At 42.7% G+C, this 14763-nt stretch overlaps 1 protein-coding gene across 41 annotated transcripts in view; it reads right to left on the bottom strand.

Moving 5' to 3' along the window:
• Window positions 1-14763, bottom strand: part of NRXN1 (neurexin 1) — a 676494-nt gene that overhangs the window by 48250 nt on the left and 613481 nt on the right. Inside the window, exon 1 of one of the 41 annotated variants that reach the window (XM_030499113.1) lies at window positions 6730-7082. The exons of 39 other annotated variants lie outside the window; for them this stretch is intronic. In XM_030499113.1, coding sequence (XP_030354973.1) covers window positions 6730-6762 — 33 coding nt within the window. In that variant the 5' untranslated portion in view covers window positions 6763-7082. Of the gene's footprint in view, window positions 1-6729; window positions 7083-14763 lie in introns of those variants that run through there. One more of the 41 variants, XM_030499115.1, reaches the window with a different exon arrangement.

Below are 14763 nucleotides of genomic sequence, written 5' to 3'. Positions count from 1 at the left end.
GTCCTGGCACAATGCAAGGCAGGAGCAAGGGTCACAGATGAGCTGCTAGAGCTCCTCATCCTGCAGTGGCTGTGCACTGGAAGAATGCTCCCACTGTCATAAAAGCTACTCCTCTTTCCTGGTTCAGATAAATCACCTATATAGCAATGGGGAACAGGTATTACAGACAGTCTGGATGCAAGAAAATTGTCTCAGACTTTTTCAGGATGAGGTCGACCATCTCAGTTGCCTATTTTAGACTGCCAGAAAACAAAGATTAGACAAAGTGACAGATACATTCCTATGGGCTTAAAAGTTACTGTTACTTCCTTTGTAACGTGTGCTGCTCAAAGCCAGTGAGGTTTGAATGTCAATCTGTATCCTTTCTGCCTCACACATCATCACCAGCAACTCTGAAGGAGTATTTTGCGAAGGTTGCCTTTGCAGCCTTTTCAAATGTCTCTGCTACCACTTTACTTACATTATTCCCTAGACATCCCCAGTAGAAAGGGGAATAGATGCTTTCTGCACAGGTAAAGCTGCAAAGGGAAGAGTTAGGCTATTAAAGATGACAATTCTCAGCATAGCTTATGGAAGAATCACAGAATGGTTTAAGGGGCCTTAAAGCTCACCCAGTTCCAACCCCCTGCCACAGGCAGGGACACCTTCCACTAGAGCAGGTTGCTCCAAGCCCCTGTGTCCAACCTGGCCTTGAACACTGCCAGGGATGGGGCAGCCACAGCTTCTCTGGAGTCTTAGTTTGTTATGCCTCTAGGTAAAAATGGTGCAATCAGCAATTTATCACTTGATACAGGCATAAAGAAACAAATTACACTGATTGTCTTAGCCGTCTCACGTGCCCTGACCGCTGCAAGAGAAAGCAGAAACATCTTACTATCTGTTAAGTTAGCTAGAATAACTTCAATAAATAGAAAGGAGTAACAGAAAGGCTCTCCTGTAAAGTCTCTTCTAGCCAGAACTGAACAAGGCAGCCATAATCCAATGCACACTAAGCATGCCAGGAGATTCCTGCGGAGATCTCCCACTGGTCCAGACTGAGTTTAAACTAATTTAAAGGATACAAACTGTGTATCTCAGGGCTAAGCCTGAAGACAAATAAGGGTGCAGTGCCCTAGCATTGTGGCCTTTATGCCTAGGACGAGAGCAGAGTTATTTCTGGCACTGATGCAATGCATGCTGCAATCGGTCACCGATGCTCATGTAGGATACGGCAGACGCAGTTCTCGGCGAGGGCCCGGGGCTGCTCAGGCTGTTCGGTGCAGATGGACATCCTCTATGAAATCACAAGCTACATTTTTAGCTTGGCTTTGCAAACCACTGTGAAGCTGGCATGGGCTGGGGGAAGTGAGCTTGCCCAGGATATGGCGCTTTACGTTGACGTCAACCTCGCAGAACATACCTGTATCTGGGAGTCGAACTTACTGGAGGGGATTTTTTTAACTGGCCCGCTGTGATTTTGGCTGAGAGGTCTCCCACCTCCTCCTCGCTGCCACCTTGCTGCTCTGAAACATGACGGAGGTTTGTTCTTTGTCAAACTCCACTGCACTCAATCCTCAGCTTCCCCATCTGCGGGTGCATTCCTGCCATTTAATACCAGTATTTATCTTTCTATATACTGGTGTTATATGTAAAGTAAAATCGTTGTCGTATCACTGTTACTAAGCAATTGCAACATGAATGAGGAACTAAAAACTATGCTTTACTCCTAAGGGCCATATGAACTTCATTTTTGCTTCTACTGTATAATATACTCTACACAAATAATGTACATTTGCTCGTTTTCTATGTACTCTCTGGGCAACACATTTCTTAAAGACTGTTTGGTAATGCAAGACAAAACAGGCGAAAAACAAAAGCCATTCTCTACTTCTTCAATGCAGCTGTGCCCCAGGTGTATATCCTGTTTTGAGGGAGCTGTGAAAGTTGGTAGCAGTCATAGTGCAGACACACAGCCCTGGACTCTAACCACCCTTCTCCTGACACTGAACTTGCTCACCAGCTTTGCTAACCTGTTGGCTTTGGTGAACAGTTCAAATAACCCCATAGGCAAATTTTGAAACTCCAACAAAACCTGGGAATGACTAAGCTGAAGTAACACTAAACAAACATCACAGGAAAAGGAAGCACCTACCCCAGCCTCCAGTATGGAGGCTATAACAACAGCATATATGATGGTGTAGCCTTCACAATGAGAGTGGATTTCTGTCAAAAACATATGGCCAGACTCGAACCAGAAGGTGTTCCAGGGTCCTGGATATAACAGACTATCAGCATGAGAAATGCCTTACTGCCTAAAAGCTTCCCAGCTCTTCACTGGCAAGCAATCATTCAGCTCGTGGGATGGAATTTAAAATGAATCATTTTGGTGAAAATACCATCTTGCTCATTTTCTACTTCACTTCTGATATACTTTTAGCAACGTTCGACCAAGAGATAGCTAGGTTTAGAAATCAGTTTATATGTCCTGACCTACTTGGAATTTGTGCTAGACTTCTGCCAGCAATAATATGTTAATAACATTAAAGTTAATGGCAAAACTTCCATTGACCATCTACCATCTAAGGATGGTAAGGAAGGTAAATCCACCTTTTTTGAAAGCCACCCACAAAAAAGCAGCATTTTTTTTCTGGTAGCAATCTGGAGGTATGGGACCAGATCAATAATCTGACCTCCTTTGCAGCATTTCATCAGAAACGAAGCAGCCATGGCATGTAGGCTGCATGGGCACAGTCCCAACAGGTATTTCTTTGAAGGAACTACAGACGAGTAACTGTGAGGGCTTTGTTAGCTGCTTGTTGTACAGTTGGCCAACACCCTTTCAAAAAGCTGTGACTAAGTTTTGCCCTCGGCCCCTGCTCTATCTCATCTATCTCATACAGTACTCAGATTGGAGGCATTACCTGAAGTTTCACCCAAAAGGGATTGCAAGATACGATCAGAAAAAGGATTAGCCCTCCTTAGCTGTGTGTGACTATACAGGTAGATCTAATTATGCATCCCACAGGGAAAAATAAAATACATTTCAGATGCAGACAAAGATAAAAAGAGAGAGGCAATGCAGAACAGCATAGCAAAATACTGCCACCATTCAAGCTACCCCACAAGAGCAACCTCTCATGCTTTTGTCAGACTCTCCTGGGACCTGCTACTTTGAGGAAGAACAGGACAGACTAGCACATGGCTTTACAATCCATGTCAGAAATGTAAAATCAAAGAGACAACAATTGAGTCAGAAGTCCAAAGTTACTACTGGCTGAATGTGCAAAACAAGTGTAAAATGATTTTTGTGTCAGAAAAGCTGATTAGTTAGTCACTGTAAAAAACCCTTTGCTAATGAGTAACATGAAACAAAATAGAATGACTAAACATTATATTTAATATACACAACTAAGAATGCCCATAAAATATTTCAAGCTATTGAAAATGGCAACCAAAAGGTTATGAAAACCATTTACTCTCTATCACCAAGTTCCAACTATTGAGCTTCTCCTTCACTAAGACTGAATTTGATGTTTTCTTCAACTATTTATCTTGATGATTGCTTTATATACACTCAACCCAACCAAGCTGTGACACCTCCTCCAAGGGTGTGAATACATAAAGAGCTCTAAGGAGAGGCAGCAATTGCTCTAAGTAGTGGCAGTGGGTAACCCAAGGCAGAAGGGTGTCAATACAGTAAGAAACCCTTTTACGATATGGAGCTGCTATAGTTTATGTGGCCATTAAAAAAACCACCATGATTTTCAGAAGCTGTGGAGAGAGAGAGGATAGATGAATAGGTAGTGGTCCAAGATCTCCTGGAGGGTATTTCCCATTTGGACTGAAACAGGTTAAGTCGTTCCCTCATCTGTGTCACCAAACTATCCTCATGACAGTACTTTTATTCAATCACCTACCTGGCACAGAAGCAAGCTCAGAAGAATGTGATTTTTACTTTGAAGCATCTTTCCTGTGCACCTCTGTTCTTTGGTACTCCATGTGGGTACCTTTCAACAGAGGATGGCTGAAGCTCCTCTGCATTTCCCCTCACAGTAAAGCCATGATGACAACTCTTAACTTTTTATGTCATCTCAAATACACAAGGTCAAAAAAAAAAAATCCCCTCTCAGTGTGACTGGGATTTCTTGCTAAATCAGCATTACTCCAAGACATAAAGTGCAGTTGAGTTTTTAAACATTGTCCTTAAGCTGTTTGCCTCCTCTGAATTCCTGTTGAATATTGATTTTGGATTTAAAGGTCCAACTGCCCACCTAATCAGGTTGCCCTGGTGTATACAAACTTTGACTAATTAATAGGTTATTTTAAGTGTGCAGATACCTCAAGGACTAAAGAACATGCACAACATGAACTTTTCTTCTCCTGCTTTACGCCACAATGTTTAAGATCAAACTATACGTTTGATCTTACCCTTCAAGATACAGGCTTGCCCTTCAAGATACAACCATCAACCAGATTTTTGTGTGGATTTCTTTTCCAGACACATCTAAGGCAAATCTGCCTATCCTTAGCTATAACCAATCTTAAAATACCAGGAAAAAGACTTGATATTAAACTTGAGACCACATGTTGGCTTTTGAGATATTCATAACTCCAGCAGACCTTCTATTAAGCAAATGGAATTCATTTTGCAGACGTTAGCCAGATGCATCTCTCCACAGGTGAGCTACCATCCAGGCAGGTTTAATGGACAATTCCTCAGGCTGCCCTGGCAATTACTCCTGTGCTGACCTGGAATGATCATTAATATTAGGGAGTTGAGATGCAATTCAATTTCCACTCTGGCTCAGCCCTAAGCTTCTTTAAGCAGATGCTGTCAGCTGTGTCAAATTATATATGATGCCTAGGTGATGTGGGAGACTATTAGGAACAGAGCTGGGAATGGCAAACTTAATTCACAAAGTTTTCAGCCTGAACTTTAACAGTGGCCTAAAATACCAACAGGCCAGAACCATTTGGCATAGGAAAACTAACAACCACCCACAACAGTTTATTTTGGCGGGGGGTAAGACACTATGGGAAGAGCAAAACAAGGTATGATTAGCCCAGAGCAGTAAGAGCTGCATATTAAGAGGTTTAAAAGCATACAATGAAACAAATGGCTTAATGGCAGAACTCTAAGGAAGCCCAGCTAATGAATACAAACAGGATAGACAATATACCCAGCACACCAAGGTATGAGCCTCAGTCCCACAGGGGCAATAAAAAGGATAGCTCAGATCCAGCTCAGCAGGCAACTCTTTCACAATCATGAAAAAAGCCCCCCCCAACCATCACTCCTCTCTACAGTTACAACCTGTAAACTGCGACAAACCTGAACAACTATCTCCCCTACTGTATTATCCTCTGAGTCACCTGAAAGACAACAATGTATCAGAAAAGCTTTTCCCCTTTTCTTTCTTCCTAATGAAGGGAAAATTAGAAAAATGAGACATTTATGTACAGATAAAAGGATTTACAAGCCCCTTTACCTCTTTTGGCAACCCTCACCCTTGTCTTTGCTCACTATCACGACACACCCCGTGTCCCACCTGGTGCCAGCTCTAGTTTTGCCAGCAGAATTCCCATGGTGCACGCAGGCGCCAGAGTGCGTGCACCATGCGGCATTTTAACTCTTCTCGGGGATGAATAAGGAGCCAGGAAAGATCATGCACCTCCCCAGAGGAGCTGAGTGCTCCCTCACAAACAACATACCACCTTTCTGCTTGGTTTCAGGTAATATGGCAAGCTTTGGAAGCAATGCTCTTTTAAATCAGATGCCTTGGGGGTCGATATTTATAAATAAATAAATGGATAGATGATAGATAGATAGATAGAGAGATAAAGAGACACCCCCCCTTGGTCTTCAGTCTTAGAAACAAGCAAATAAGCCATTGATCTTTGAAAAATACACACTTTCATTGTCATAAACATGCAGCAATTTACCCTCCACCCCCCAAGAGATTAGAATGAACTTCCTTACAAACAAAGCTACTTTGCATTACATATCATGAGATATTAGTCAATCAGATACAGTCGTTCATTGGTATGCAATTTTTTCTTATCAAAACATGCATGTAACTCACAGGAATTCCAGTTGTGCAAACGCTCACTGAAAAAAGATCAAATCAACACAAATACACACATAACGTACGCACACACATACACGCAGAGTCAGAGCCAAAATGAGAAGCATGCATGGTCAGGGTTTAAGCATCATTTAAGCCAAAATAATTGCTAGATTATTAAAAAGAAAGCAGCCTGGCAACTATTTGAAGCAGGTTTTATTCATGCTTTTATTTGATCCTGCGTAATTTTCCTTTCCTTTATACTCGTTTGGAGCCAACATGCTAAAAAAATAAACCCCAGCTCTATTGCTTAGAAAAAGCAGAAGAGAAAAAGCAGAAGCATCCATGCTCTGGGTACCGAAGCTGTATTATCTTGGAGCAGAAAAGAAAAAAAATAAAATTAATTCAAATTTAAAAGCTTTTCCTGAATTTAAAACAGATATCGTGCACACATTTGATCTTAGTATTAATGACATGCAATCTCCAAGGAGATCTATTTTAATTTAAATAATAATAACAATAAAAAAGCAATTTCAGTAATCAGTGCAAATGCCTTTTTTTTTTTTCTTATTTCTTATTTTTTTTTTTCCTTTCTCCTCCTCGCTGCCAGCTTAATGGCATCTTAAACCCTGCATGCTGCAGTGCCTCGCCTGCGCTCTGCATCGCCTGTGAGAGAAGCAGCTACCTGCGAGTTTTCACAGTGCCATCTCATATCCATGTCTGCCTGGCTACCCTGCGTGCTTACGGCTTTGCTTTTGGGGTTGGGTTGGGTTGGGTTGGTTTTTTTAGTTTCCCTTCCCCCCCGCCCCCCTTCAATTCCTAATGGAAATCCCAGGAAATTCAGTCCATCCTCTGAAATCAATAGTGGTGGCAGCCGCGCTCCCGGGGAGGCGGCGACGATCCGCCGCCTGCGCACCCGCGTCCCCCCCCGCCCCGCCCCGCCCCGGCCCCGCACCGCACCGCCGGGGGACGCGGCGACCGCCGCCGCGATGCGGAACGGAGCGGTGCGGGCTCCGCCCCGCCGCGGTGGAGAGGGAGGGATGGAGAGAAGGAGGGAGGGAGCTGGCGCAGGGGGCTGGCGATGGATGGGGGGGCGCGGGACGGACACGCTTTCCTCTCTCCTCATTTCACTGGGGCGGCTGCGGGAAGGCGGCGGGTGTGGTGTGTGTGACGGTGCTGCTCTTTAACGGCATCTCCCAAAATATTCAGTTGCTTTAAGCTCCCTTCAGTCTCTATTTTGAAGATGCACAGAATGCCCAGGCTGAAGTTATGTGCAAGCATGACTGTTATCATAGGGTTATAGCCTCTCCTGCCATACAATCTCTCAACACCATTGCAGGGTGGGTGGATTAGATGACCTTTGAAAGTCCCTTCCAACCCAAATTATTCTATGATTCTATGATGTGAAGACACTGGAAGCATTACGGGCTTAGCACACCAAAGCAGTTCAAAATGCACCTGATCTTAAGGTCCTTTCCAACCCTAACTATACTATGATTCTAGGACTTTACACTTAAGTGCTCGTGAGTTTACATTTCAGTAAATTCTAGAGTGCTTTGTTGAATCAAGTTAAAATATACAAAAACCAACCCTAAATGCAAGAAAAAGCGATGAACTTGAACTTGCTTGAGTACACACTTCTAAGCTGTACATGAAAGTTTTGCTGAATATATATATTTTGCCAAATATATACAACTTATTGCTTAAAAACACTGCACTGAGAGATAGGAAATGAGTAGTATAGCATGTATTTCATAGCCTGGGTCATTGTGCTAAATATCACAAATAGATGTAGTTTCTAAAATGCAGAAGCAGCACTATGCTTGAAAAGCCTCCACCAAAAAAAAAAAAAAGAGATAAAATCCAACATATACCTCTGAGAACAGAATAAGCCAAACCTGAAATTTGATTTAAATCTAAATATGCTACATATTTCATTAACTACACAAGAACAGTAAAGACGTATCACCATGAAAATCCTCTCTGCTGCACAGAACAGGCAGTTACAATTACTGTAATTTATCTAGGAAAATATCTACCCAAGAGCAAAAAAGCCCCCAATTTTATTTTTTCCTTTTTATTTGTAATTTGTTTTTTCAGATACAATTTTATCCAAAAAATTACACCTGCAATTCAGACGGAGTTGGAAACCTCAAGTTCTTACACTTCAACCTAAGGGCAGGCTCAAATTAGGCTGTTTGGGATGAGAATGAGACTTTTCTACATTACCCACTACTTCTGATGCTCTTCATGAATGTGGAAGTTCTGTGAGTTTTAAATACAAGGATTAAATTCACATTTCAGCTCGAGTCACAACTCTCTTAGGCTCAGGTGGGCTCTGCTGATGCCCGGTCACCTGCAAACCCCTTGGAAAACGTATTTAACAACTCTGAGGTGTATGTGGATTTGCAGGCCACAGTGAGTTTTAATTTCATAATTACTGAGATGCAAATTCATTCCTGTCCAGGGAGAGCTAGTTTGAAGGAAGTAGCCTTATTCTTTTTGCAGGAGAACCAGGAGAGAATATGGGATGTGTTCGGCGTGACATCTTCACTTTCCCCCTTGAGACTTCTGCAAGACTCCACTCTGCTGAACTACTAAACTCTGGGAAATAAATGTCAGCGTCAACACTTTCTGTTATCCCTGTAACACTCGCTGTACTCTGCACCTGTGACAAAATTACCCCCTTCTGGCAGGAAGTCTGTAATCTCCTTCCCAGAGGTCTGAACTTTCTCATCACACTGTCAGCCAAACTGTGCCCATCAGCCCAGCTTGCAGATACCTCTGTTCCCATGGATCGTCAGAAAACAAGCTCGATACTGATGAAAATCTTTAAGAGAACTGCCTTCCCTGCTCAAAAGGTCAAGATCCTCCTCCTTCTTTAAGTAAATGGAAGTAGAAAAGCTGTCAAGGGAAAAAATTACCCTCTCAAGAAGCCATAATTTAGAGCAATCCTACCTGTTTGGAACTAACGGCTGCCATCAGACTTTAGTCCCAAACCATGTACTGCCAAGAAACAGGTGGAATGTACTCCTTTTGCTGGGCACACATGTATTTTCATTGCCCGCTTCCTATTACCTACTTACTATTCCCTACTTTTTTACTGGTCTTTCCCAATCCTTCTACACCTGGCTAATCAACACAGTCATAATAATAGACAGGGAAAACTAGAGGACATGCAGCTATTTGGGTAATTACATAGGACACATTCTGTCTCCACTGCTTCCATAAACTACATTTCTTACCCTTGCAAATATTAGCACTACCTGATTGCTCACACCTACCTGGTCTAGTCGTAAGTACTCACTGCTTTTTCCAGGGTGGAGGGGACAAATTAAATGGGAAGATACATAGATACAGATTTAGGAACGGGGAAGAAGTCAGCTACTTGCACTGAAATCTTCAAAGGATGATTAAAATTGAATAACTGCAATGCTTTGCATTATTGAAATGGCAAAATTAAACACTGGTGGAAGCATGTTTGAAGCTGAACACCTATCGAATAAAGAGGAAGAAATTTTGCTCCCAGTCTGATTCTATCTACAATAGCACATACAAAAACCCAAGTGTATGATACCCTTCAATGGGGAAAAAACCAAAATCAAAGATCAGATGAGACAAATGCAGAGCAGTATTCTGAAATTGTGGAGATACAGTGCCCACGCTTTGCTAATTAAAAATAATCCAGAATGACAACATCGAATTATTCACAAGGATCCATTCGCCCCTACAGCTACACAAAGATACTACCAGTTGTAACATTGAGAAAGTATTCACCCTTGCTCTCCTGTGCTGGCTTGAGGAAGGGCCTTTACCTCCTGTTTTCATATAGGAAATATTAAGGCTGCCTTAACTTGCTCCTGACTGTCCACTGTCTGAAAGACTTGTAAAGACATCATCTGCCTTGGTTTCTGCACCAAGTGCACCTCTGTATGGGTCACAAAGTGCACAGCAGGTTCTCATGGCCCCTCCTGCTTCTTTTTGTAGGGGGGCAAAGGGAGCACAGGGCAATGATGGAACAAATCTCTTTGATATGTTGTTTCAAACCAACACCCAGGCGTTTTAAGGTGCTGTTCTTGTTCCAGTGGATGTCAGTTCAGGCCCTGGGAGAAATGAGGACACAAAGCCCCTTTTACTCTGTGCTCTTCAGCATGTCAGAGATCACGTTTTCCTCCTCCAAAGAAGAACAAGGCAAATAAAGAAAAAAAGAAGTCTTTCTGTTCGTTCCTCCTGGGTTCAATAATGCACATCTGTGTGTGCACAAGTAAATAAACTGGGAACAACTGCAGATGAGGATATTCTGTAAACAATAAAGCTATTTATACCACTTCATATCTCTGTCAACATTTGATACTCAAATGTTTCGATATGATTGTGTATTTCACAGATTATCAGATTCCAAGCAATTCTCTCATCAGCTTTGGCAGGGTCAGGAAAGACTTTATCCTCTTTTGTCAGCCTTCTGTATGGATAACAGGGGCAACTGCCCACAGCAAAATGTATACAAGATGCTGTATACAGGAGATTTAATTAGATATTAGGAAGAAATACTTTACTGTGAGGGTGGTGAGGCGCTGGCACAGGTTGCCCAGAGAAGCTGTGGCTGCTCCATCCCTGACAGTGTTCAAGGCCAGCTTGGACGGGGCTTGGAGCAACCCGGTCTAGTGTGTCCCTGTGTGGTTGGAACTGGGTGAGTTTTAAGGTCCTTTCCAACCCAAACCAGGCTGTGATTCTGTGATACTGTAAGACACAAACCTGTTGTACTAGATAGATAGGGGAGCAGAAAGAAAGGTGAAGTCTCAGCTTCCAGCATATTTTCCCCAGGTGTGACTTTGCCCTGCTCCATCAGAGCCATTTTTAGCAGCTGGGGAATTCTTGGTGCAATTTCAACATTTATAGAACATCTAGAAAATCTAAGACTAACAGAGCAGAGGATGTAATATATTGGGTTTGACTGACCTGGATCTTTGGATTTCTGAAACCTGTTGGTTCAAAGAAGACTGCTATGAATATATTGTTTGCTCTACTTTAAAAACATACCTTTTCAGAGACACCCACATAGCTCAGAAATAGGTGTGCAAATGCATTAACCTGGGGCTTTGCTACATTTTGCAGAGTGGGAGTACAAGGAGAAAAAAAAAAAGAAAAATAAGAGCATGTGAAACCTGCCTTCTAAATTAAAGGTTTCATATCCTAATAAATAATTTCTTTGGTTGTTAGTAAACGCTTCCATTATCCTCTAATGTGGAGAAGCCCACAGAGACTGGGTGTCTACTGCTGCCTCTTGAATCAGAAACCTGTTTTGACTGTTCTGTCAGGTAAACAGCAGAGCCTGGGCTGTGCATCTCTTCTATGCTCTGCGGAACGATGAAGCAGGTACTGAACAACTGCACAGACACCCACAAAAGCACAGACAATGTAATGCTGGCTGCTTGGCCAGCACAGAAATCCTTCCCTGTGAGGGTGGTGAGACCTGGGCACAGGTTGCCCACAGAAGCTGTGGCTGCCTCATCTAGTGTCTAGTGGAAGGTGTCCCTGCCCACGGCAGGGGCTTGGAACTGGATGAGTTTTAAGGTCCCTTCCAACCTAAACCATGCTGTGATAAGCTGACAAGGATGGAAACACAGGGAGAGAAACCTTCAAATGAAGAGCTAATTAATGGCTGCAGTTGTGAGCTGGTTATCAGGAGCGCTCTAATTACAGGCCTAGAGGAAGAGCACAAAACTAGTGAAGGAATTCACATTTAGCAGAGAATATCTTGGTCTGACACCAGCCTTGGGGTGACAGGAGATGAGGAGGCTGATGTGCTGATAACACTGTGAGCATCTAGAAAGCACAGGGCTGGTCACCTGCCTCTCTGCCAGCAGCCAGGTTTAAAAGAAAAGGGCTTTTACCATAGAGGAAACCCAGGCAAACTAGAAGACGCCATGCAAACTACACCGCAGTCAGGTCAACCTACAGGCAAGATTAAAAGCAATGGGAACTGCTTCATTTCTGAGTGAGAAAATTGTACTTTCTAAAAGGGCACAACAGCACAGGAAGCTGAGACCTTGATACTTGGACAGTTCTAATGAAATGAAAAAAAATCCCCAACAAAAAGAAGTTTGGATACTTCATGAGAATTACATTATTTTCACACTTTAAGTAAATTACTGCTTTGGCTTAGCTATTTTGCCATGGGCAAGAACTACTCAGAGTTGTTGATGGGGGGGTATTTGTTGTTTTATGTTTGAAGTTCATAGCATTTTAAAAAAGTGATTAGTAGAAGACCAAATCAGGCATGCAGAGCCCATAGAAATTCATGGGAGCACTTCTGTGTGTTGTGCAAGAGGCATTAAAGGGGCTGCTGGGAAACCCTGCTCCTTATGAAATCAACAGCAATTCTGCAAGGATTTCAAGCCTTATTTTTTGAAACATCCCAAAGTCTGTCCTCTGCTTTCGTACCTCTTTGGGAAGCACAGTCACATACAAGCACAAGTGAGACCAGTGTTGACATCACCTTGCCATTTACTGATAAGGAAGCAGAAGAGGGTGTCATTGCCATTCTCCTCCTAAGCAAGGCTTGTATCCTTAAACTAGTTTAGGATTGCCTAGGATACATTGCTTGTATCCTAAGCAATGTGCATCCTTAAAAATGTCACACACCTATTCAAGGCAAGAGCTACTAAAGAAACTGGTTTGAAGGCAGAATACATACTATGCATCATTTTTACGGAAGTCCGTAGGTGATTTTAGGATGACCAAAGGGTGGTGAGGCACTGGAATGGGTTGCCCAGAGAAGAGGTAAATGCGCAATCCCTGGCAGTGTTCAAGGCCAGGCTGGACAGAGCCTTGAGCAACCCGGTCTAGTGTGAGGTGTCCCTGCCCATGGCAGGGGGGTTGGAACTAAATGATCTTAAGGTCCTTTCCAACCCAAACCATCCTGCGATTCTATGATTTGACACACTGAACCAGCATGGAGGCATGCGATGCAAGTGGAAAGTTTCACTACCTGCTGGTGCTAAAACTCTGACACACTATTTATATTCATTTCTATCTGTACATACCTAGTTAAAACACAAATTAGCCATAACTTTCATTTCACTGTGACAAGACATGAAAAATCAAAACCATATTGCTCATCATGATGTTATTCTTCCAGTGCATACACAGGGTATTGCAGAAAACAAAAAAAAAAAAGGAGAAGTTGTATTTTTTGGCTGCTTATCTGTCAAAGTCTGCTTGTGCAGGTCACAGTTCTATGAGCAGTCAAATAAGCTCATGATGATAAACTGGAAATTACAATACTCATGCACAAGGCCACACACAAGCACGCATACCCCTACATGTTGGAAACACCCTATTTGCTTTCTGCTTTGTTTACTATCAAATCTTACTTCTCTTTATGCGAAGAGACAAGTAATTAGAAGTCTACTAATCAATAGACCATTCTATTATCCAGTGGAGCTCTGAATAATCCTCATAATTTAACTAGCTTCTGAGTAGGCCAGCAGGGAATACATGGAGAAAACAAAGAATCTGACAAATACCAAGCGCTAGTCAGTACAAAGCAGCTTTCAAGAAAATAAAAAGCTACCCGAGATTAGTTTTAAGTAGTGGAATCAAAACAAACAAAATGCAAATCTGGTTTTTCTTTTCCTTACAGTAGAATTCACAGCTGCTTTGCCCCAGCTAAGACCCAGAGGTCAGGGGCACACTGCCTGATGAAGCAGGCACCGGCTCCTGCTCCAGGGAGAGCTCCTTGGCCACAAGAGGGGTTTTCTGCACAAAAAAGGGAAGGGAAGGAGTACCTTATCCTCCCCCAGGGCTCCCGACAGGTTTAGGTTTCTCTGCGGAAGCCTTGTGAAGAGAAGCTGCAGCACAGCTATGGTAGACCAGCAGTATCCTTGAGCAGCAAAGCCAGGTACTCTCAGGCTCCATTAGAGTGCCCTGCTTTATGCCACTGCAGAAGTGGATTTAGCATCGAAACTCTAACAATAAAGAAGCAGGAACATATTTTCTGCCATAGTATTCATCTACTCACAGATTACAAAACCAGACAGTTCATCTGCTCAGACACACCCCCCGTTTTTTTTTTTTAAACAATATAATTTTATTTGGCATTTTACAAGGGCGTGTAGGGACAAGACAAGGGGGAATGGCTTTAAACTGACAGAGGGAGATTTACATGAGACATTAGGAAGAAATTCTTCCCTGTGAGGGTGCTGAGGCCCTGGCACAGGGTGCCCAGAGAAGCTGTGGCTGCCCCATCCCTGGCAGTGTTCAAGGCCAGGCTGGACGGGGCTTGGAGCAACCTGCTCTAGTGGAAGGTGTCCCTGCCTGTGGCAGGGGGTTGGAACTGGATGAGCTTTAAGGTCCCTTCCAACCCAAACCATTCTACAATTCGGTAATTCTAGATGTGTATATTTATGTAACTGAAAGCAACCAGGATAATTATTCTTTGTCTACCAAAAATGTTTTCTGTGCTTTTAAGAAGACTACAAAATAAAAAGTAGGACGATGTGGAGTAAAAACATTAATTAGTCCTGAATGTATTTTCTATGCTCTTTCATTTCCTTGACAGCATAGCTGCACTATTTCCTCATTTACTGTTAATGAACTAAGTATATCCTTGCTTGGTCTTTCTACAAAATCAAAACAACAAAAAAAAATAAAACCAGCCTAATGTTAAATTTAAGCCTTTAGCTCCATAAGAATTATTTAGAACTGAAATCACAGT

The sequence above is a fragment of the Strigops habroptila genome, chromosome 10, assembly GCF_004027225.2.
Source record: "Strigops habroptila isolate Jane chromosome 10, bStrHab1.2.pri, whole genome shotgun sequence".
Classification (NCBI taxonomy): Eukaryota; Metazoa; Chordata; class Aves; order Psittaciformes; family Psittacidae; genus Strigops; species Strigops habroptila.
The sequence above is the reverse complement of the archived record's forward strand: the minus strand, read 5'-3'. Positions and strand labels throughout refer to the sequence as shown.